The sequence below is a fragment of the Polyodon spathula genome, chromosome 45 (genome assembly GCF_017654505.1).
Source record: "Polyodon spathula isolate WHYD16114869_AA chromosome 45, ASM1765450v1, whole genome shotgun sequence".
Taxonomy (NCBI): Eukaryota; Metazoa; Chordata; class Actinopteri; order Acipenseriformes; family Polyodontidae; genus Polyodon; species Polyodon spathula.
The window spans coordinates 2,758,930-2,784,525 of NC_054578.1; the positions used below are offsets into that span (position 1 = coordinate 2,758,930).

A 25,596-nucleotide genomic window follows, 5' to 3' on the forward strand; every position below is an offset into this window, starting at 1 on the left:
GCCTAGGTAGTGATGGGGAAGGACTGACAAACAGTTTAGGTTTGACTGAAATTATTTTACGTTGTCTTTGTATAAAAACATGCCAGAAAGTTGTGATTCAGTCAGATTATTCTAGTGTTGGTGAACGCTGTCCTTGTTTGAACATTTCTCGTAAACATTAGATGCATCTTTAAATAGTAGTGTATACAAGAATTATAAAATTAAACAAATGATTTTAGATTTAGGTAACGTTTATGAGGAAATAAGATATGTTTGTACAGTTTTACTGTCATGGTTTATTGCTTAAATAATAAAAAAAAAACAAGCGATTAATTATTTTATCCACGTTTTATTTCTGCATAACATACAAACACCACAGCTATAAAAAGTGCCTTAAGATGAATCTGTGAAAAGTGACTGAAATGCTGCAGCAAGTCGGGTCAGATCTATACAGGCGGCGCTCAAACAAAGAACTGGACCCCCATCATAGTCCCCCTACACACAGTAACTGCAGCAAGCAACACTGAATGAGCTACACACAATGCAAAGGGACACATAGCTGCTTTGGATCGGTTTAGAAATGGTTTGGCTTCATTTACATGGAAGGTAGTAGCCAAAAATATAGCTACAACTTGGAGGTAATATATAAGGGAATGGATTTCTAAGGTAAATATATACTTGTTCAAATAAATGAATCACAACATGATTTTTGTTGAAAACTTTCTTTCTTTATTGAGTTATTCTGGTCCCAATACATGCCAGTATTACAGAACATTAACACTTACAAATCAATTGCTATAAACAAACTACAATGTGGTGCAGCAGTACCTGGCAATGAAGCGGAGACACCCGATTTCCTCACAGGTTCAATATTGCTAGTTATCCCTCACAAGAAAGATAGGGGAGGCATTATCCACTACGATATTGCCATTCTGTGGATAAATGTGGGCGTTTGCAACACTTAATCATTTTATACCCCAATATTTGGGCGTAATCACAAAATGTATACATCTTTCCACCTGCCCAGGTTATTTTCCATTCAGTCCAGTTAGAACAGGCCAATACTCACAGTGACAGGTATTCAAAGCCTTTGAGTGACAGGTGAGCTTAGCAACAGCAATACAGTTTGCATCAGAGATATTAATAATATTAATAATGTTCATGGAGAACGAATACCTGCACACAGTGTGATCTGCAGATATTTCATGATTTAACTGCTCTGCTCTTCTGATTTAATTGTATGCATTGCGCAAAGCACACTTTGGTGGATCACGGAATGACGCTATTAAAATTAAGAGTTAAAATCTGAGTGTGCAAGGAGAATCTAAAAGAATAACGCACATGCACGCTGTGAATTTGTAAACGCTAAGGATGCTTTTATTAGCCATAGAGAAGGGACAGGCTGACCCCTGCAAAACCGTCTACAGCAGCCGGTTCACTCTGCCGCAGTTTAATTTTAGTTGTGAGTACCGTTACAGATTGTGTTTCAGGCACAGTGCTCACTTTGTATCTGCTAAATATTACCAGAGACAACTACAGCACAGTCGCGAACCACACTCAAGCATACTGTATCAAATTCACAGCGTTTCCAGTGAGAATGCAAGTAAAAACCTAGATTGGCGTACGACTTGGCGATACGAAACAGCGGTCCGGATATTGACTACCACTGGTATTTACAATAAAAATTCCTGTGTTGTTTCTATTCTATTCTATAATCCAGTCTTTGACTTTTTAGTAAGCCTAATGTTGAATGCATGCGTCAAATCTCTCCTGGACTTGCGTCTGGTTTCTCCTGCAGATGGTGGCGGCTAATTCCAGTCTCTCCTGATCACTCGTTTTACCACCAAACTCCTCAATAATGCGATCCGAGCCATTACTTTATTACTGTAACATCTCAAAAAACTCTGCAAGTGTCTGTGATATTCTCTGAGCGCTGGATGCAGAAGCAGCTCTCTCCTTTGTTTGTGTCGGTGTTATCTCTGTGGTGAAGGGGCTATGTGTATTGCTCCGATTTTTTGGGGGCTTCATTTGGGCTCCTATCGGTCTCACTCAGCCACTGAAAGGTTTTCTTTGCTTTTTCCAGAGAAAAAAACGACTAGAGACCTGTGCTTGACGTCTTTTTGATGATGTCGGGACAGGGTCCAGACCTCGGACTGGAAAGGGTAAATTGTAACGTCGGACCTGGTCCGACACAGGAGCAAAAAAAGGGTCGAGCCCGTGATGTTAAACTTCTTTAGCACTTTTAAAATCATAAAAAATAACTTCGAAATTCAATATGGTTTCAAGCCATTTTCTTATGTGTTTTAAAATGTAGTTAACAATACTGAATTAACGCACACCGGGTCTAAATAACATTGTCAAGGTACTAGGTGTGTAAAGACCTATACAATTGATATGCTTTTTTACTAGTTTCCAATATACTTAAGTATTGAAGCGCATGTCAGAGTAATCTTACAAGTTGATTCGCACAAGTTAAATCGCTTCAGACTTTCCACTTTCCACCAAACGACACCTTTCCCTGCATTCAGTACAATGGCTAGGGTTTCACTGCTGTGTGAATCTCTTCCCGCAATTTATACAGTGGTGTGGTTTCTCTCCTGTGTGAAGATGCTGCTGTCGCTTTAGTGTTGCAGCCGAGTACAACTCATATTACAGTGGTGTGGTTTCTCTCCTGTGTGAAGATGCTGGACATTTTTTTTTCTAACACTGTTGTCACGCAGGGTGAAGGTGGGCGACACCTCAAAATACATCATGATATCTGAGATATTCAAGACATACATCACGATATAGTTACCGTTCTGATCAAGGGGTTTTCTTTTTGCAAATTGTCCATCACATTTTATATGTTTTTTGCCAAAAACACAAGTCTGTCAACAGCATCCGGTTTCAGTCTGGTCTGTTTGCATGTAACAACGCTACCACACGTGCTGAAGACTCTCTCAGAAGCAGAACTTGTTGCTGGTATGCACAAATACTTCTGTGCCAGTTTGCAGAGTCTTGGGAAGTTAGCCTGTTGAGCTTTCCACCAGATCAATGGATCAGACTCGCTGTCAGCCAAAGGAGAAAGTAGATAATGATTTAGCTCTAGTAAAATTTTGTCTTTTTCAGACACTAGTGTGGGGGCGCTAGGTCCGGACGGGTTTGCCTTGAACAGGCTGCCCAAGGTCTTCAGTTTTTTAGAAGGTACTCCCTGAGGTTCGGTTTCAGCGTTACAGGCTCCAGCAGCAAAGCGCACGTCCTGCTGGAGCAGCGACTCCACTTCTGTCACCACTCTTGCTTTGACTGCTGCAAGCTTGTCCTCGCTGACGTACTGCGTTTTGAATCGAGGGTCGATCAGAGAGGCAACGTCAAGCAGATCCTGGGTGTCTGTACTGGAATACTTCAGGTTCAGGTAGCTCAGAATCTTCTCTTTGATTGACTTTGCGAGTTGAGTGTCATCTTCCTCCACAGCCAGAATATTGTTGTTAAGCAGATGCAAGACGGGTTTGACATAGGAGACACTGACATAGTTTTCACCTGACAGAACGTCTGTGAAAGCCATCAAAGGGCTCAAAGACTTAGTCAACGACTGGAGCACGTCCGTGTCCTGCCACGAAAGCACCAGGTGCCTGGTTTTTCGGTCAGCAGCTAGGACCTGCGCGATTGCTTTTTCCTGTTCCAGCACTCTCTGGATCATTTCCTGGCGTGATCCCCAGTGGGTTGGTGTTTCTGTTATCAGCTGGTGCTGAGGAAGATGGAGCTCAGCTTGAGCTACACTCAGTGCTTTTCTTTTCTTCCAGCTGCAAGAGAAGGTGCTCGCCAGCTTCTTGCACACACCAATGGCATGGTCTATGCGCTTATTACCTTTCACGCTGTTTTCTATGGAAAAAAAAAAAACAAAAATGTAAGGAGCTATATATAGCTGTAATCCTATCAAGTTTCGCTGTCACCATAAAGATGGAATGACAGCTTTACACAGTCCTGAGTCCTGGTGTATATTAGGCAATCTGTTATATTTCCTTTGATAAATCACATGAAAAATACAACAAAAAGGACAACCACTTATCAGCTTATTAAATTCACACTTTATATTAATTCCCCCCCCCCCCCCCCCCCCATTACAAAAAGTAATAGTAAAATTAAAACATTTTGAATTTATTGCAAACATTAAAACGTTGTGTGTGTTTGTTTTTGGTTATATATATATGTGTGTGTGTGTCAAGCATTCCACAGGGATTTGCCAACAGTCAATTACAACTTCCTCCTGCACTTAAATTAAAATCAAGCTAACAGCACCGTTTTAAAATATTGTCGGAAGGGACCGGAATAGTTAAGCCACTTGCCCAAAATGTCTTATTTTCTTGCGCAGAATGCGTTGACAAAAACCTCTCTTTGTCAATATAAATTTGCTTTTAACCTGTTAATCTGTAATCTAGGCTGACGCAGCAATATAAAACGAGAAGTACTTTTAAAAAGCAGCTTTTACGTAATATTACAAAACGCTTCTAATGCTGTACGTTTAAATCATTTGCAAAACGCAGCATGCTGTCCTTTCCGAGGTTTTTCACGTATTAAGGTCATGGCTGAGGGGGGCAGACACACATATTTGATCATACTAGGCTACTTACTCTCTCCATGGGTTGTATGTATATATATCTTATCAACAGAAACTTTGGGCAAGTAAAAAGTGATTAATATAGCTAGTGTCACACAGCTCAATCCTAGGGCAAGTGACAACACAAGGCACTTGGGGTGCTGGCTGCTATACTACAACAGAGTAGCAACCCTAGTTAAACACACTCTAAATAACACAAAGACCGGTACATTCAAACTGTTACTAAAAGAAGTAAAACTACTTACCAATAGCAAGGTGAAGCCTGTGCCCAAAACACTGGAGTCTTTTCCATGCATTGAGTTGTACAGCTTTGATGAATTTTGCTCCGCTGTCCGTAGTGATGCAGATTTGCCGCTCTTCGCTCAAGCCCCAGGCAGAGAGCGCCTCTCGCAGACCCTGTGCGATTGCTTCACCAGCGTGGTCGTCCGGGAAGTATGACGTCTGTAGGCACCTGCTGCGTAAACTCCAGTCAGGACCGATGTAGTGTACAGTCAGGCTAACGTACGGCTCAGCGTTCTGGCTTGACCACAGGTCAGCGGTACTCGCAAAGAATTGCACGCGGGACAGCTCATCAGCTACTCTCTCACGACAGTCATCGTACAACGCTGGCAGAGCCGTTTCTGAAAAATACTTGTGACTTGGGAGCTGGTATTTCTTGTCGATGACTTTTAACAGCTTTTGAAAGCCACTTTGTTTTACAGTGTGGACAGGAACCATGTCTTTGGCAAGGTGATAGGTTACTGCATCGGTAATTTGTTTCCACCGTTTACTGTCTGGCTCGTAGGGCGCGACGTTAGAAACGGACTCGGAGACCGAGGTTAGGTTTTCGATGGCCGCGTGTTTACCAGGCTTGTCAGACGATCGCTTCTCGATGCATTTTCTGTACTCCACTGGATGCCGATGCCTCAGGTGATGAAACAGGTTTGACGTGTTGCCTCCTTTTGCCGGCACGACATTCCAGCATTTTTTACAAAGTATGGTGGTTTGCTTAACGTCGGTCGATTTGAACCCGAAGAAAGCCCAAACTGCTGAAGAAGAGCATTTCTTCGGTATGAGATCCTCTTTCTCCTTGGAATGAGATGAAGTTAACACGTCACACGGCTGCTCTTTTTCTCTGTGGTTACTCGCCGCCATCCTGAATCGAACGGCCGCAGACGATGGCGGGACGTGCATACGGGAAGACCTGAAACCCCAAAGTGTACACATACAAATTATAATACATCAAACTATTATTCATCTATATATACACATACATACAAAAACACACACACTATATTACATCAAACTATTATCTATCTATATATACACATACATACAAACACAAACTGAGTGTACAAAACATTAGGAACACCTGCTAGACATGAAATAGACTGACAAGGTGAATCCAGGTGAAAGCTAGGATCTCTTATTGATGTTGAAGGAACCAGAACAAGACCTTACAAGGAGAAAGAGGAACTGAATGTTCCAGTACACCACTAAATTGAGCCAATGTCCCGGGGGGGGGGGGGGGGGGGGGGGCTTTGGGAAGTTAAAGATAAGAATGTGCAATGCTTAAGGTTTAGAATCATAACAAGAGCACAGGGAGGGGACCATGGAGCCCCAAAACCAGTGCTGATTGATTAAACCAAGGGGTACAGCAATAATTAAGAGGTAGTGACTAATGGATTGTTTGCTGACAGGGGTAAGGCATGCTATGTAGAAACTATATAACCCATGTACATGCTTTACCTCGGTAGAATACACTAGTTACTGATGAAGTGACTGTTGTTCTCCGGAGCGCTCTGTTGTTTGATGACCACTGCAATAAACCTTTGATGCAATGATCGGTGTGATTGATCGTCTCCGATCATCTTTGAGCTTCATTAAGCGACCCTAAATATAACCTGTTAAATCCATTTCAATCAGTGTAGATGAAGGGGAGACGGGTTAAAGAAAGATTTTTAAGCCTTGACACAATTGAGACATGGATTGTGTATGTGTGCCGTTCAGAGGGTAAATGGGCAAGAGAAAAGACTGAAGTGCCTTTGAACGGGGCATGGTAGTAGGTGACAGGCGCGCCGGTTTGAGTGTGTCAAGAACTGCATCGCTGCTGGGTTTTTGAATTTGAATGCCACAGGATATCTGAACATCATTGCCAATCAGGTGCATCCCTTCATGGCAGCAGTGTATCCTTCTGCTAATGGATTTTTTTCAGCAGGATAATGCCCCATGCCACAAGGCTAGTATTGTCCAGGAATGGTTCCATGAACATGACAGTGAATTCAGCTTACTGCAGAGGTCTGCCGAGGTCACCAGATCTCAATCCAACTGAGCATCTGTGGGATGAGATGGAACGAGCTATTCGGAGTAGAGATCCACTACCAGCCAACTTGACACAACTGTGGGAAGCATTGGAGTCAGCATGGGTCAGCATCCCTGTGGAATGCTTGACACACACACACATATATATATAACCAAAAACAAAACACACACACAACATTTTAATGTTTGCAATAAATTCAAAACGTTTTATTTTTTTAGTTATACAATTAGTTACAGTTTATAGTTTAAAAAAAAAATTAAAAATACACTCATTTCGTGTCTAACAATTCCATAAAAACAAAAAAAGCATAAAAATTATTATTATTACTGTACTGGTCATTTGAACTTTGCAGTTTGTGACACGACTGTAAAGCCTGCTCAATACTATCCAAATTGAACGCTGCCAGCTATTCATTTTCCAAAGCAAATGAAGCTCAACAGCATTCCTTTTTAACCTGTTTAAACCCCCCCCCCCCCCCCCCCCCCCCCCCTTCCACAACATCGTGTACTTCTCATCTAGGGGGGGGGTCCCGAGTGCTTCCCTAACATGACTAACTTGTTTGCCTATTTTCAAATTCTACATGAGGTTTTACAAAGCTGGGCCCAAGGTTCCCCAAACCTCTCCAAAAATGAATATTGTGTAAATCTCTATGGCCAGTCATACACCAGTTTCTTGAGCAAGTTCTAAAAGTGATGTTACCTTCTGGCAACTCGGGTGCTATACATTGCCACGCGAATTAGATTTTGTAATCCTCTTTTTTACTTATTTGTCCAATATTTCATTCAAAAGGTGGCCTTTTTGGAGAGCTTTGGGGTGCCCGAAATGTACCCATGATGAGTATGCATGGCAAATACTCTTAGTTCAACTGTCAGGCACATTGCTCTCACATAACTGTGTGTTTGTGCAGGAGAATGTTGCTATAGACACTTTGTAGCTCTGAATTTTCAGTACCTGACTCTGTATTTTTGTTACTCACTTGCTTGAAAAGCATGCAAATGTCAAGCAGCAAAATAATGAGATTCTCTCCCCCCCCCCCCAAAACTAAAAGTGTTTACTTCAAATCAAATATTTTCTTTTTCAAATTGAACAAAAACCTAAAAACACCCACTGTACAAAATGAAGAAATGAACTATTTACATCCCTGAATTGCTATAAAGTCTTACTTTTCCCCCTCACGCATGTGCCATTTCTTGAAGCAGTTTCTGTCCACAATGACACACAACGGCACATCGCAGGCTTCGCATTTCCAGGGCGTTTTGTTCCTCAGTTTCCCTTCATTGCACAAAGCGCAGTGTCTGCGCCCGAGGGAGGCCTTCACGGAGGGGTCGAGTTCCTTGCCCTCTGTGATGGCGACAGGGAGGCAGCGTTTTTCTGTACTTGCACTGGCCCCCTCCTCCTGTTCCACAACCCCACTGTTCGCCAGCTGCTTGCATAGCTCCGCTCTAAACGTTTTGTGTGAAAGTGCCTTTGTATTCTGAACCTGTGCCAATTCCTTATGGAGCAGAAAACTGTTGACAACAGCAATGTCAACGAAATGATAAAAAAGTTTCTTGTGCCACTTTTTGGTTTTCTGCGCTATGTTGTAGTACCTTATAAGGGAGTCTGATAATTCCACCCCCTCCATGTGCCGATTGTATGCCACCACAGGAGCAGGAACAGGAACACTCCGCATTCTCCAAGTCCCATCTTCATCCTTAACCCGTCTCTGGACTTTGTCTCCTGCGTACACCTTATGGATGGAGCTGCACATCGTCACTTCACGTATGTCCATCCACTTGGCGTACAGCAGCTTGTCGCTTCTTATCCAGCGAACTGTCCCCCTGTCAGCTTTTTTGGGGAGGGCGTTTTCTTTGGTCCGTGGGAAGCCATGACGATTTTCTCTAATGGTCCCACACGCTCCAAATTTGAGCGTGTAAAGGTCCCGAAACAGCGCCGTGCTGGTGTAGAAATTGTCAACGTACACATGGTACCCTGTGCCCAAGTGCGACACCTTCATGAGGTTCATAACCGAGTCATAACTCAGTCCTTTCCCAGAATCTGATTTGGATATTCCCGTGTAGATGTTGAAATCACATGTGTACCCGTTGTGGGCATCAGCCAGCACGAACAGCTTGAAGCCCCATCTTGTTGGCTTAGATTTCACGTACTGCTTGAACGCGATCCTGGCTTCTGCGGCCGCCACGCGTTCGTCTATTAAAAGGCTCTGTCGGGGGTGGTAGTAAGTCTTGCAGGACAGGAGGAGGGAATCCAGGAGGGGTCTGAGACGGAAGAGGCGATCGTGTTGCCGAGTTCCTTTCTTCCGATCGTTCTCCTCATCTTCCTCTGGGTCACTTATATGCAGAGTCCAGGAGATGGCTTCATATCTCTTCCTGGACATCAAAGTGTGGCAGAATGGGATTCCATAAGGCCTCCAGTAATCCCTCTCAGTGCGAGTTGTCAGTAGCCCCATGAAAATTAGGATTCCCAAAAACTGGTAGAGGTCCTTGATTGAAACTGGCTCCCACTGGTATTTTTTCCCCTGGGTCTGCCGCTTTTCTCCATTTTTATTTGTGTTTGTACACAAAGACTGAACGACGTTCCTGCTGAAGTAAAGTTGGAAGAGGTCTAGCGGGGAATACTTTTTTGAAGTATCCAGTTGTGCTCCAGGTCCTCGTGCAGGACAGAAGAGGTGCTGCACAGGTTCTACGTCTTCTTCAGTTACAAACTTCCACCTCTCCCTGGGGTCTGAGGTTGTGGGGGTGGGTGTTCTTGCCCGTCTGCTCTCAGCCGGTCTTGCAGGCATGCTAGAGCTGCTGTAAGGGAGACGGGAGGGAATGGATCGTCTCCTTTTCCCCTGAGAAACATCAAAACTCTCACTTGAGCGGGGAGGGTGGTCTTCAATGTCCTCGCTGAAAATAAAAAAGTGAAATGAACTAAAAATTTGAATAAGATTTCCATTATCAGTACAAGCACAGTTCAAGCAGACTATTTGACAGGTGAACATAAGTTGATTATTGGATAAAGGCATCTGCTAAATGTCTACAACAGCAAAAACGAGATTGCAGAGAACTTGGCTTCTCTAAAATCAGGCTGCCAGACTGAAAACACCTCAGTTCCTTTCATCTTTACTTTGATTGGCAAACAAAAGGAACCGAGTCAGTGACTGTTGGGGCAGGCAGACAGCTTATCTTGAAAGGCTAAGTAAACCTACACTGTCTCTAGACAAGTAACACTGCTCTTGTAATCACTGAAATATAACAAGTTTGCTAAACACTCCCATGCAAAAATCAAAATCAATGAACATCAATGAGAAACTAATAGAGACGGCCGGGAAGCAACTATTATTTCTTGCAACTTTTACTGTATCGTAAAGATCAGGGGCCATATACAGCAGCACAGCACAGATGAGACAGGGTGTTGCTCTTTACTATGCAATAAAAATTGTTAAAACATTTTATTTCTATGTGCCTCTTGAGAGTCATCTGGTTGCATTTTCTAATAACATATTTACAGTAAAAAAAATGGAAGAAGAAGAAATCCATTATACTTACAAATCCTGGAAAGGATCCAGTCCATCTTCAAATGCTGCTTCAGACACTGAATCGGCGCTCTCCAACCCAGAAAGCTGATCGCTTTCGCCGTCACTTTCACTCCTGTCCATCTCCTCCAAAACTTCAGAAAGACTGAATCGACTTCTTTTGGGATGCTTTGGAACACTGCTCGCCATTTTGTTCGATTTTACAAATTGAAAAATGATCAGATAATGGTAAGAAACCTTGATCCGCTGTGAGTAACGCTGCGCTCTCCCTTGCAGTACACGTGGCTCTGTTTACTTGCGCACATTGACTATTCTAACGGATTAAGCTACAAAGTCAAGAAATAAATGGACAGTTTGTGACCTCCCCTAGAACGTGATCAGGGAGATTTCCCCATCAACAGATAGTTGCAAGCCCAGAGCAGCGAAACACACAGCTAGTCGATTGGAGCTGTTGTTAAACCATTAACTACTAGCCACATTGCGAATGGGATATCTCAGCTGTGAAATGGCGAATTCGAAAAACTCCTTCGCTGTTTGACGGAAGGAAAACAAAGTTTGATAGAGTCAGCTTTTTTTAGCTTTTGTAACAATACAGATGATTTAGAAGATATATAAATGTGTAATTGCAGTTCCATGTTCCACCCACGGGACAGGGCAGCATAAGAACATAAGAACATAAGAAAGTTTACAAACGAGAGGAGGCCATTCGGCCCATCTTGCTCGTTTGGTTGTTAGTAGCTTATTGATCCCAAAATCTCATCAAGCAGCTTCTTGAAGGATCCCAGGGTGTCAGCTTCAACAACATGACTGGGGAGTTGATTCCAGACCCTCACAATTCTCTGTGTAAAAAAGTGTCTCCTATTTTCTGTTCTGAATGCCCCTTTTTCTAAACTCCATTTGTGACCCCCGGTCCTTGTTTCTTTTTTCAGGCTGAAAAAGTCCCTTGGGTCGACACTGTCAATACCTTTTAGAATTTTGAATGCTTGAATTAGGTCGCCACGTAGTCTTCTTTGTTCAAGACTGAACAGATTCATAAGAGGTTAAGCATTAAAAAAAAAAGTTGAAAATGTACAGGCAAACACTTTTTTTTTTTAAACAAAGTAAAAAAAAAAAAAAAAAAAAAAAAACCTATTCTGCTGTTTACAAAACCGATGCTTTAGTTTAAGTCAGCCTTCATTTGTCTAAAACTTCTTACCGTAATTAATATTTACTGTACAGAATTCACTTATTTTAGACTGCATCAAGCCTTTTTCAGGTTAAACAAATCGACCGGTTTGTTTTTATCTATTAGAACGATTGTTCTTCGATTAACAGTACATGCCTCACTCGGGCGAGACAACATTTGCAATGTCTCGATTTCTTATTTTCAGATGCGTGCAAGCAGATTTGTTTTTTTTGCTCTGGTGTTAAATGCAGGGCCGACTCGCCGTGCTGTACTTTGTTTTGGAGAGCGGAAGCGTTGATGACATTGGTATGAACGATCAGTTAACAACGAACTAGGAAAGAGAGTCAAAGCTTAACTGCATAACTCTATTGTTTTAATTGCCCATGATTGTTTTGCTGGTGCTATAAACGAGGAAAACTACAACGCTTATATTTACATTTGCTAGGCTTGGGAAGTTGGCAGGTGGCAGAGAGCGGGGTGGCAATGTAACTGGTAAAAATAGCACTGTTTTTATATTGGTGACATTTGTTCAGAGAGAATAGCTGGCAGTATGCAAGGGGGGGGGGGGGTAACGGTGTAACAACAGAACGCCACATTGTGTCTTGTTGATAACCCTTGTGAACACGTATTGTACTTGAATATTAGAAGCACCTCCAAAATTACTGGCACCCTTGATAAAGATGAGCAAAAAAGGCTGTATAAAACAAAACACAGGTAATAAGCTATATTGGAGTTTTCCAGCATGTGGAATATATTGTATTTTATTATTGATTCAAGGGAATCAACCAAAATAACTTCTCAAATTCTAATTTTATTTCCAACAATTACTGGCACCCTTGTTCTCAGCACTTTGTGCACCCTCCCCTTGCAAGGATAACGGCACTGAGCCTTTTTCTATAATTTTTTTTATGAGACTGGAGAACACAGTAGGGATGGGTCGGTATAGCGGTTTTTCGGTTTACCACGGTTTAGGTTCGTTACGGTATTAATGCCGTTGCTTTTATTGTAAACCCACAATTACCATAATTCCTTTATACACCGGTTAACGCATTTTTCAACTGCAACCACGCTTCTTCTAAATCAAGCGATGGTACTTGCAGCCTTAGCAAAGTGTCTGAGGAAGATCTTTTTGTGAACCGATGCTGTGTTTCGATAATGGTTTTGAAGGAAACGGTCAACGACACAGAACACACGTTTCAATTGCTGCGTTCTGTTACCTAGAGCTTGCTGCGCCAGGGCTGCTGTCTTTCTCACATCACACGCAGCTTTTACAGAAACACCTTCTCCAAACCTTGCAGCAGAGTACGCATTTCAAACGTGCTGTATTTACATTTGTCTGGATTATCAGTCAGTTTAATATAACAGATTAACATTAACTTTATTGTAAAATGATACATGACTTCTCACGGATTTAGTCCATTATGTTTGTTTTAATAATTTATTTATTTAATACAGCGTGGACAAGGCTGTTCATGGCTTCATTGCATAATGATAAAATGTCGTTCACCTCAGCTACACGGTGGCAGCAGTAGTTTTAGTGGTTATTTGCATTACAATTAGCAGGTCACTCGTGATCTTTGCATCGTCCCCTTGGTTCACAGCCACAGCCAGCCTCCCGCAGTAACATTTCAAAGCTGCGCTGGGCTCTGCGGAAACTGCATCGATTTCTGTAGGTGTTGAGTGACGTCACACCGCATCTCCGAGATTCTGTGCAGCGCTGTGCAGAACTGCGGAAATCTGCGCTATAAGAACACGACCAGTGTCTCAAATAAAACTAGCACAGATCCGCGACTGCAGCAGGATAGCCTCCTTACTATCAACATAGTTTTGTTTAAACTAGTTGTAACACTATTCCAATTTTCTTAGGTAACTGAAGAAATGCATAACAATCATTGGAAATCCAATAACACGTTTTGCTATTAAAATCCTTTTTTTTTTTTTTTTTTTGCTATACATATCTATTTATCCGGTTGAAAAAAATAAACGACTCATCTGTGCTCTTAAATAATAACCTGTGGTACACGTTTGTGTTTTAAGCAAAAGACCGATCGTTTCCCAATTCTATTTGCCATCAGCTAAACAAAGTATTTATTTAATTATATACGTTAAAATGTTAACTACAGCACCGTGTCATTTTGAGCAAATAGATCTTAATGCTGTTGTAACACTGAGAGCACAAAACTTCTTTTTTTTTTTTTAATTATTCTGATTGTCTTTATAAAAAATGCACTGCATCAAGTTATTGGCTAGTAAAACACTAAATACCACATGTTTAAATCATTGCATGAAAGGAAGTGTGTTTTGTTGGTTTTATTTTTGAGAATTATGGTAATTTAAGTGATTTACATTAGTCTTTTCTTTTGAGCCTTTATTTGATAACTAGCATGATCTACTGTATACGTTATTTAATGGATATCATACCATGCAAATTTTATACCGTCCCACACATTGGAAGGATCTTAGACCATTCCTCCATGCAGAATCTTTCCAGATCCTTGATATCCTTCAGTCTGCTCTTATGGACTGCCCTCTTCAATTCAAACCACATGCTTTCAAGTTCGGAGACTGAGATGGCCATTGCAAAATGTTGATTTTGGGGCTAATTCACCATTTCTTTGTGGATTTTGATGTGTGCTTGGGGTCATTGTCTTGCTGGAAGATCCACTTGCAGCCAAGTTTCAGCCTCCTGGCAGAGGCAGCCAGGTTCTGGGCTAAAATGTCCTGGTACTTGGTAGAGTTCATGATGCCGTTGACCTTAACAAGGGCCCCAGGACCAGTGGAAGTAAAACAGCCCCATACCAAAGACCCGCCAAAGAGCTCTACTTTCGTCTCATCTGACCACAGCACCCGGTCCCAATCCAAGCAAACTCCAGGCGCTTGCATGTGTCGGTTGCTCTCAATAAAGGCTTTTTTTTTTTCTGGCAACCCTTCCAAAGAGGCTACTGGCATGGAGATGGCGTCTGATTGTAGATTTGGAGACTTGGCGACCCCAAGATGCAACCAAGTTCGACAATTCTCCAACTGTGGCCCTTGGATTCTTCTTTGCCTCCTGAACCATCTTCCTCACTGTGCGTGGGGGCAAGATGCACTTGCGTCCTCTACCAGGCAGATTTACCACTGTTCCACTGGTTCTGAACTTCTTAATTACTGCCCTAATAGTGCCAAGCGGTATATTTTGGTTTTTATCTATTTTTTTCTACCCATTGCCTGTTTTATGAAGGTCAACAACTACTTGTCTCTTTTCGTCTGCGAGTTCTTTGCCTTTCCCCATGGTGATGGATGACAGATTGATTTTACATGCATGTTACCTTATTTTTATACCCCACTGAAACAGGAAGCCATGGAATGCCACAATACAGTTCCTTAACCCTTTGCCGCCAGACCGTTCTAATTTTGTGCATTTTTGACTGATGACACGCCCTGTGTTCTGTCTCACAGCAATAACAAGCCGTGTGGTAATCAAACCACTCTTTCTGAAGCTTGTTATTGAGTAAAGCTAGGCCCTAGAAACAAAAAACATGTTTCCCTCTGTGTACTTTTAACGGTACACTTCAAGAAAGTAGCGTACAGGAAATGCGACCGGCAGCGCAGACTTTGAAGCCGAGTTAGATATGCCATGTAAACACAGCACGAAGACAACGCTGACATCTCATCTACAGCTGCTTTTGAAGGTAATTATCTCATGAACTTGTAATTCAATGTGTGTTTCGAGAAGCTGCCTGTGTTTGACGGTGAAGGTACATTATTTGCTTGCACTGACTGCAATAACTTTATTGCGTTTTCCATGAAAAATTGGTTTGTATTTACTTTATTACTTTATCAGAGTTCTTTTTTTCTATCAACGTTTTCTTCTGCTGAATATATGCTTTATTTTTTACTATTTGTGGTTGCATTGATCTTTTTTGCTATAACGTTTGAATATAATAACACGATCAGTGTTTGCTGCGCGCTTATTTTACAGTGAATGCTGAAGATAAAAAGAATGTAAGAAACACTTTTAATAAGAATAAAAAATAAACTGCATTTTCACTTGTATGTATTTGTATATTTTCAGTGTAAAAGGTTTTGCATAAGACTTGACAAAGCACTTATATTTTGCTTAGTCCCGCCAACTTCCATAAGATGGCGCTGTTTGGGGCACTTTTACATACAGGCTATAGACAAACCCTTGTAGCTTGTCAACAGTAAAAAAATATCTGAAAACTGTTTTTATTTGAAATCCTCATAAAATTTCTGTAATATCCAGATTTTTTTTTCCCCCCATCTAACTCAGAAAGTGGTCGATATTTGCAGGTATTAAATATATATTTTTTTTTAATCGTTTATCGGGGGGGGGGGGGGGGGGGGGGGGGGGTGGCTTACATATTTATTTCTTTATATTCCACCAGTTAAATGATATCACTGGAAACAGCTACTTCAGACCTTTCTATTAATACACTGGGTTTTAAATTCTGATTTACGGTTACCAGACAACAAGCAGTAAAACACAACGTGTTCATGTGCAAGTCCAAATATGGGAATTCTGATTAGGCAGCAAAAGGCAAAGACTGAGATGTACTTAAAGTAGAATGTTAATGCAGAATTAATTTTGTTTGATTTTTTTTTATAAGAATCTTTAGTGTGTGGGGGGGGGGGCAATAATTTTGACCTATTTTTGAGAATAAAAATGTACTTGTTAAATAAACATTTTCTCTGAGCAATTATATTGGTATAAAAGAATATAGCTCCAATATTTTTGAGCATGAAATATAGCTCATTAGCTGTTTACTTTCTACAGCCTTTTTTTTAGCTCATCTTTATCCAGGGTGCCACTAAGTTTGGAGGTGCCTGTGTGTGACAGATAGATAGAAATTTTGGAGGTGCCTGAGATAGATAGATAGACAGATAAAATTGCAACAATATTTTCATTGTCATTAGATACCGGTAACCACACTTATGGCTCCAACCCTACCTTGGTTCCTGTTGTGATGAAGGATGCATCTGGATGGCCTCCAGCTGGGAGATGCGACGTTTCCTATGAATGGAGCCCAGCTTAGCCCCACCCTTTCCATTAGCATACATGTTAGAAGGCGTCTCTCCTTCATTTGATAAAGCCTCAAGCTTGATTGCTTCTGGTTTAACAGGGGCTGATTCAAGTACAGGACTCTCCCCTTTAACAAGTTCAGGTTCCAGTCCAGGACGCTTCATATCCGTACCTGAAAAATAGAATAAGCTTATTTTTTTATTTCTCATCTGATGCATTTTGTAGTGCATCATCTCATAGAAACGTAGTACAAACCCCGCCTCCAACTGACTGCAAAGCACAATTTTTTTTAGCATTCTAACCTGCCGTGCTCACTGCAACATCGCATCTAATGCAAAAAGACACTGCAGGTTACCATGCACGCCTTCAAATCAAAAAGTAAAAAGACAACAGTTACAGAAGAAAAGCCTAATAAACTTTAAATAGAACTGAAGCAAAATGTTTAATGCAAACTAGCAATGGGAGACTTCAAACCGGGCTATAATTTGATGCCTCGATTCACCAATATGTAATCGAAGCGCTAGAAGTTAAGAACGGATGATCAATAACCAATGCAAGAAAGGAAAGAAAATCCTAATTGTGGTAATAAATATGTTTTGTTTGGAAGAAGTATGTGTTGGAAGATCTTGACTTTTATAACGACACAAGCAAAGCATGCAGAACCTATACCAGACACTCACGAGAGATCGAGCCAGGAGACAAGACTCAGCACAGTCAGGACAGCACAGGACAGGACACAAGACTCAGCACCGCCAGGACAGCACAGGACACAAGACTCAGCACCACCAGGACATAAGGCTCACTGACCTGTGCCGTCCTCAGGACAGCGTTCTGCATGCCTCGGATTATATAACATAGCAAACCCTAAGCATGGAAGCGTATTGCAAGATATTTGGTCCTGCAAGCATTAAACCCAGTGTCAGCCTGATCATTAACAACAATCCAGTCTCGTGTCGAATAGTTCCAGTTTGAACAGTTTTAAATTGCAAATAGTGATATGATTTTGTAACAAGCCAGTTTCAAAGCACTGAAATTACTGTTGGGGGTTGTAAACAAACTGGACTGTAAAGAACTTTCTGGTGAAGTAGAGTGAAGAAGCCAAACATACACAAATGACCCCCCCCCCCTCCCCCCAACACAGTGCATTCCACAGGCGTTCGTCGCCTCTTTCAATGAAGCCCCCCCTCTATAGATCTGCATTCCAGTTTCCCTCACCTCTCTCAGTGATGCTAGAAGGTGGCGTTTCCTCCTGCAGGATCCGCTCATTGGCCTGGTCGCACCCCAGCTCAGTCACTTCCTCCTTGATCTCAACAGTCCTGTCTGCAGAAACAACCCATCGAACAGGAAGCTCTGGGCTGATGTGATTTGTTTCCATCTCAGAAACTTCCTCTGAGTGAGGCGGATCCATTCTCACTGAAGAAAAGGAAGACAAGACTTTTAGGATTGTCTTTTCAGGCTGCATACAAGTGTTTTTATTTGAATTTCCACAGAACTCGCTCTTTAGAAAACTATATTATGTATTAATCCAATAGTATTTAAACTCACACATCAAGCCTTATTTGAAATGCTCTTGATATCTGCTGCACCTTTGCAATATGAATTCCTCTGTGTCCTGCAACAGACGGACGCAGCCTGCAAAAGGCATGCATGTGGGGCTCTTCCACCCCTGAAACAACACGGGGACTCTTCTATTGTACAACATTAATATCAGACAAATATATGCATGCATGATAACTTATGTAGCATAACCCCAACAAACCAAAATCTAACATCAACTAACATTGGTACTACTGTTTTGGCTTCCGGTAAACTTTTTCGATAGAACTTTGTAGTTTGGCCATAGTTGTAGTAACAAAAAACAAACTAAAAACTAAAAAACAAACAAACAAAAACCCGCAATAATCGACTTTGAATGTTGTTTGTTTTGCTAAAACTATGTTTGAACAGCCTCACACAGAGCACGCTGTATACCTAGTATTGTACAACCGCATAGAAATATCTGTTGCGATATGTGTGCGTGTGTGTGTGGTGCAGTTGTACTGTAGCGAGTATAAAAATAAAATCAAGGTGAATTAAATTACGTTATTTGTTTACCTCTCCCCTGAATCTCTCTCTCTCTCTCTCTCTCTCTCTGCAATGGACGCAAGTTCTTCTCTTTCTTCGGTCGATCTCAAGACTTCCGTGTCATATCTAAACCGCCACTTTAACTAAAACCATTAAGAAGATTTAAAAACAAACAAACAAAAAAAACCAGTCCGATCTGTTAAATATATCAAACAAAAAAACCCAACAACAACCCCCATGCACGCACCGCAGAGGCACTTTCGAAATGCAAAGCGCGCTGCACAAAAAAAAAAGGGGGGCAGCGCAGAATGAAACAGAAGGAAGCAACGTGGAGAGCTGCGGATCCAACCCTTGCTTCCACAGGGAAGCCACCCAATCAGCCTCCCGAGGTGCAATCACAGTGCTTTTTGCAGCCAAAATACGCGACTTTTCCAGCTAGGCACGCCTACTACTAAGGTTGCTTTCATTTCGTGAAGGGAAATTGAAACGTTGCTTTGTTTTTGCAAGGAGAGAGTAGAGACAAATACAGCCGTATTGCATTTTAACACCTGCCGTTTAACGCATTAGGTTGGGTTAAAGTGTTTCCTAATTGATGTATATATGTTTCAGTTTATTAACTGCATTCAGTTTTGAAGCAGTACCCCCCTTTCTGTTGTATTTAAGGGAGAGTGGAGCTTGACAGATGCTCGGAGATGTTTACCTTGCGCTTTAAATTCTAGCAATGCATGATGCTAAAACAAGTTAATCCTTGCAAAGCAAGGCGAGTCTGTTGTTTGTTTTCGTTCTTTATCACGCCAGAACAGCTGCTGATTTTATATGCATGTTAATTCCCCATTACAAAAATAAACACGATCGTCAAACTAAAACCAGTGAAGATGGACGTCAGCGTGTCCGTTTCGTTCTTGCAAGACGAGCTCGGCTCTGCCATCGAGCACGCAGTGAAAGCGGCTGTAGACACCGTCTTGTGGGAAATCACAAGAGTTGTGGGCAGTAAATTGAACGAGTTTCAGATTGCAATGGCTGGGAAGGAGAAAGAGAATGAAAGGCTGAAGCTGAGATTGGAAATATCAGAGAGCGAGTTGAAAGCGGTGCGGGAATGCATGAGCGCTGCAGATGCGGACAGTAACCAACCTCTCAGAAACATGAACCCCTACTGGAGTGAACAAGACTGCCGCAGGAACGGGAACCGGGGACTATTACAAGGTGAGATTGAGCTTTTTGATGGTATTGCCTGGTCAGTGCAAATCTTTAAATAACTTTTTAATACATTGTATTGGTGAGGTCCTGATTAGAATTTCTCTTCAGAGAATTTTAAAGAGCTTATTATTAGTGTTGTTAATCTCCACACTCCTAATGTTGCACCAGACTGATTAATTAATTCAATAAGAAAGTACAAGTCTATGTTTGTAAATCCCACCTATTTTAAATTGGTATTCTGTGAACTACAAGAAATGACTAGTCTGTATTGGTAAACCTTGACCAGTCTAATGTAAGAGACTGGAATGTTCTTGCAATTAGTTTTGAAGAATGTGGCACTTACAAGGTAAATAGGGGTCACCAGAGTCATCCAGGTGCATTCCGGCGAGGGGGGTGTCCGCCATCCCACTGGGTTAATCTTTTTAAAAGGGGGTGCAAATGATGCATGGTGGCCCGTTTTTTATAGTATAAGCAGGTGCTAGACTAGCAATGGTCTGCTGTAGTGCCTGACAAAGTAGTCCATTAGTATAACAAAGGAGTTTGATTTCAGCAGCGCGCACAGCAAGGCAAGAACAAGAAGATGGAGAATGGACTTTAGGATCATCAATACAAGACTGGCTAGAAGAAGAACTCGCGTTTACTAAGAAAATCAATGAACTAATCTAATGCAAAATACTGTCTTCCACTCAGATATACCCCTACATAATTGGGTAACAGTTATTCTCCTGTTGCCTTTGTCCATGGCGACCCGTCTATTTGGTTATTGAGCATTATTTATTTATTTTTCTTCAGTCTCAGATAACTCAAGATATTTAAGTACGTAGGCGATAATGTTGGATTTATACAACACACTGGGAATTAAGGCTTAGGCTATTTTGAATAGGATTAGAATAAAAAAAAAAACTGAAACAAGATTTATACTGTATAGAGAGCATGTAGCTGGAACTGCTTCTGAACAAAATTAATCAATACTGTACTGTTAACAGTAAAATTTAAATTAAAAAAAAAATCCGAGAACCCTGTCCTAACCTTACAAAAGACTCCAGTACCGATTGGTGTTAAAGGTATGTTGTCTTTCATAATATTAAATCACAAGCAATATTTATTTGTGAATTTAATGAAGACAACAGACTTCGAAAAATACTATTATCAGTTTCTCCTTCTTGTTTTTTGTGAACTGTGCCTAAAAACCTACCGCTGGACACCAGTGTGGAATATGCAGAGTTCAACAGATAAGAACATAAGAACATAAAGTTTACAAACGAGAGGAGGCCATTCGGCCCATCTTGCTCGTTTGGTTGTTAGTAGCTTATTGATCCCAAAATCTCATCAAGCAGCTTCTTGAAGGATCCCAGGGTGTCAGCTTCAACAACATTACTGGGGAGTTGATTCCAGACCCTCACAATTCTCTGTGTAAAAAAGTGTCTCCTATTTTCTGTTCTGAATGCCCCTTTTTCTAAACTCCATTTGTGACCCCTGGTCCTTGTTTCTTTTTTCAGGCTGAAAAAGTCCCTTGGGTCGACACTGTCAATACCTTTTAGAATTTGGAATGCTTGAATTAGGTCGCCACGTAGTCTTCTTTGTTCAAGACTGAACAGATTCAATTCTTTTAGCCTGTCTGCATATGACATGCCTTTTAAGCCCGCATCAAGACAGTACTGCAAAGACGCAATGAAAATACAGTACTGGGTCACGATGTTAGTGAAATGTATGAACATTTTAAACACAGACTTATATTCACCCAAACTGGGAGTAGTTAATTAAAATGTTATTTTGGATATAAATAACTTTTATTTAATAAGAGCGCAACAATACCCATTTGCACATCTTAATTGAAGGTATTGTCCAGTGTTTTTGTCAAGATTTGTAAATATACTTCAAGTGAAAAAAATACCTAATAAAATCATTTGAAATAACAAAGATTAACTTGAGCAAATGTTACTGCTTATTGGTACCAAGTATTATAATCTGACTCAAATTTATTTTAAAATTTTAGCGCGCTGTCTCTCCAAACTCTCGCTGACTCTCCTTTTTGTCTTTTGTTGTCAGCTTACAAAGGCTCATCTGACATCCCAACACGTCTCTCTTCTTAAAGGAAGATACATGTCATAACTCCCCACTGTCTCATAACAAAAGGAATAAGCGCTTTTTTATACAGTAATACCCGAGAGTCTTAATATTTTAAAATAAAAATAACCGGCGCAAATATTGTTTCAGATGGCGGATTGCGCCAGTAGCCGGCTTATTTTGAAAACCCTGGAAATGACTATCCTTCTGATAATGTGATGTCTTGCACAGAGTAAACTGTGGCTAGACCCACTGAGGCCATATTGAAGGGAGTTAGGATAACGGTTTGTGACCTTTGATATCAATATACAGCAGCAATTTCAGTTTTCGTGTTTGATAAACTGTTTCCCTCCAAGTATATTTTAGATAAATGATTGGCTTTTATACCGACCTTCTCCCGGTAAATTGCACACAGCGGTCTCAGGTTAGCTGATAACCCTGGGGTTTTCAACCGGGGGCACTTCTAAGGGTCATGAACCTTTTAACGGAATTATATATTATCTTTAAACCACTGTGTGTAAATATTTCATATTTGTTTACAAGCTCAAAGGTTACCTTCTGACTATTTAAAACTAATTAGAATTTGTTTTTGGAGTACATACAGATCAAAAATCAATTAGCCATGGATATTTTGGAATATGTTTTTTTTTATTTATTTTTTTAATGAAAAGTAGAAGGGTCAGTTGTACATTAAATGCTTTTAAAATTCCAGTCCAACACGTACAAATAATTCACGTTTGCAATCCCAAATGTTGCTTTTCTTTTAAATTTCAAAAATCAATTTCAGCTTCAATTTGAGCCATTGGTTACTACCATAAATATTTCAAAGCAATGCTGGATCCAGCTTCATTCCAGCTCACCTTCCCTTAGTGTCTGGAAAACTAGAAGTCTCTAGAGGATAAAATTCATGATTTGTATCTACTGGTAAGGTGACCAGTGAGATCAGACAGACTCCTGCAGGGCTGGCCTTTGTCTTCCTGGTAGCTCGCTGTCCACTTCCACTGTCAAGCTCCTGGGTGTGAAGAGTTTATTGACTTGGTTGTGTTATTAGAGGACACTCACTGTATTCCTTAGCAGTTGTGGGGTTTGCTCCAGTGAGGGTAAATGGGGAATTACAAACAGGGTAATGTAAGTGAGTGCGCTATGTCAATTTAAAATAAATAAACACAATTAAAAAAAAAAGTCTCCTCCTAAATTATTCCACCTGAGTGACCCAGTGACCTCTCTCAGTAGGATTCTGACAAGGGGCTGGCTTTGTAGAGGAACCTGGCTAGTAAGTAAGAGTTACAATTTTGTACAATTTTCTTTCACACAGATCCCACAGAGAGCCGTGCTATATCTGAATCTGAAGCACAGGAGGGGCCAAGGATAGAAGCAGTTTACACACAAGAGGTGTCCTTTGACCAGGAGTGGTGTGCGAGTCTAAAGCAGGTTACAGAGCTGGCGTGTGTTAAAGATGAAGAGGTCCCTCGACTGGAATGTGTTCCTATTAAAGAGGAATTCATAGAACAGGAATGTGTCCCCATCGCAGAGGAAGATCCTACTGAAAATAATGCCTGTGCACTTGAGGAGAACAACAATCTGGGATCCAGCCTGCGTGATGATCGTCCACCTCAATATGAACTGGGATTTAGAGGTAATTATACAAATCAAGCAACATTGAACTACTTGTTAATGTTGTAGAAACTGATTACTAGGGAGGCTGCCAAACCACTATGTCAATGGCTTGCAGCATGACTGTCCTTGCTACTATGGCATCTGCTAGATGTGCACTCACGATCATACCACTTTCCAATGCTGTTAGAGCTTTCCCTGTTTCTGGTAGACTGTTTGCAGTTGTGCTGCTCCCACAGCTTTATAGTGGTGCTGGGATCACATGTCTCATCAGTGGGTGATGCCAAATCCAGTAGGTTTTCTGAGTGTCCCTAGAATAAACATTTTAATACAGCACTTGCATGTAAACCTGATATTATACTTGTATTCCTCAGTGATATTAAGAGGATGATCAGTGACTGGTGTATGTGGTGAAATTATAGTTAGTAGTGAGTGTGTTAATAATCAAAATTATATTCTCAAGCATTTGTACTTATTGACACCCACTATATTCAGCCTGGCTGGTATGAACAGGAGTCTGACTGTATTCTTATCAGAGTTCACTATAGGAGTTGATCATGGTTATGAGGGGAAGCCCTGTGCGCAGTGAATGTGTAAGAATGCTGTAATATAACCTTTGTCTCTTCTTTTTCTCTAACAGGTAAAGGAAATCTTCCAGGAGAGAAATCTCATCGCTGCACAGAGTGTGGGAAGAGATTCAGTCGTATTCTGCTCCTTAGAAGACACCAGCGCATTCACACAGGAGAGAAACCTTATCCCTGTACTGACTGTGGGAAGAGGTTCGCACAGTTAGGAAATCTTCAATCACACCAGCGCATTCACACAGGAGAGAAACCGTATCACTGTACTGGGTGTGGGAAGAGATTCGCGCAGTTAGGAAATCTTAAACAACACCAACACATTCACACAGGAGAGAAACCTTTTCACTGCTTTGAGTGTGGGAAGAGATTCACCAAATTAGGAAATCTTCAATCACACCAGCGCATTCACACAGGAGAGAAACCTTATCACTGCAATGTGTGTGGGAGGAGTTTCACACAGCTAGGTTCTTTGAAAACCCACCAGCGGACTCACAAAAAAGAAATCTTATCGATGTACTGAATGCCTGAAGAGTTCAAGTCACTTATCAAACCTTAAAACACCATAAACCATAGTCAAGAGTGAAGCCCTATCAGTTGCTGGGTCTTGAAGGACACAAGAGAATCTACAGAATTTTAGAGGACACCTAAACACCTGGAGTAAATTTGACTAAAATATAGAAATATTTGCTAAAAAAAAGGAGGTAATTTTTGTACAGGGCCTGACTTACGATCAGTTCTAAAAATACAATTTTCAACAGGAAAATTGAAAGTCGTATTCTTTGCATCGTAAATGAATATTTAGATAGCTTCAGTAAGTACAAACACGCCCACTCACCGAGGGACGCACTGGAGAAGTTTTAAAGACGAACAAACGGGTTGCCCTAATAAAAGAAAAGCAAACTTCACAGAGGAAGAGACGAACTCATTTTGGAAGAATAATGCAGAATGAATCGGCTTTAATTGGAAAAAGGCCAGAGTACAAAACATTGTAAAAAGTACTATAATGTTAACGCCTGTGCTAAAGACAAATTAGCAACAAAAAAAACCTATGAGGGTCACTGGAGGGGGTCCTCCAACAAACATACAATTAACCAGTGTTGAGGAACGGGGGCCCGTAATTATTGATCCACATTGATCAGGGGGAGTCGGAGGCCATAATATTTTAGGACTCAACGAAGTGGAGTTTAATGTTCCTCAGCCAGCAACATTTGCAGGTTACATTAGCACTTTAGCAGGCAGTGTTGCTTGCAGTGGACATAAGAATAACAATGTATTTATTTGCTCTCTTAATGCTCTTAGACATTGAAGACTGGGAGATACCAGAAATATCTCCAGGTGGTATTGGGAATGAGTTGGTTGTGTAAAAGGTTAAGGCAGCAGTGACCTTGATATGAACTGGTATGACACAGCTCCTGGCAGTAGCACTCTGCATATCATCCGTTAACTCTGAACACAGCTCTGCTATCAAGCTGTTTATTAAAAACCTTTTACGG

General features: G+C 41.1%; 2 protein-coding genes across 2 annotated transcripts in view; one reads left to right on the plus strand and one right to left on the minus strand.

Moving 5' to 3' along the window:
• Window positions 1–1,918: 1,918 nt before the first annotated feature.
• LOC121305922 (E3 SUMO-protein ligase ZBED1-like) lies at window positions 1,919–19,022 on the minus strand. The gene is made up of 5 exons (XM_041237581.1): window positions 18,675–19,022; window positions 17,796–17,993; window positions 16,509–16,752; window positions 4,819–5,756; window positions 1,919–3,837 (listed from the first exon to the last, which is right to left on the minus strand). Exons 2-5 carry the CDS (start codon window positions 17,986–17,988, stop codon window positions 2,819–2,821), a joined length of 2,394 nt encoding a protein of 797 aa, XP_041093515.1. The 5' UTR covers window positions 17,989–17,993; window positions 18,675–19,022; the 3' UTR covers window positions 1,919–2,818.
• Window positions 19,023–19,786: 764 nt separating this feature from the next.
• The window catches only part of LOC121305991 (zinc finger protein 252-like), a 10,768-nt gene continuing 4,958 nt past the window's right edge, over window positions 19,787–25,596 (plus strand). Inside the window, exon 1 of the mRNA XM_041237721.1 lies at window positions 19,787–19,847. Within this exon, the coding sequence (XP_041093655.1) occupies window positions 19,787–19,847 (61 nt within the window). The remainder of the gene's footprint in view (window positions 19,848–25,596) is intronic.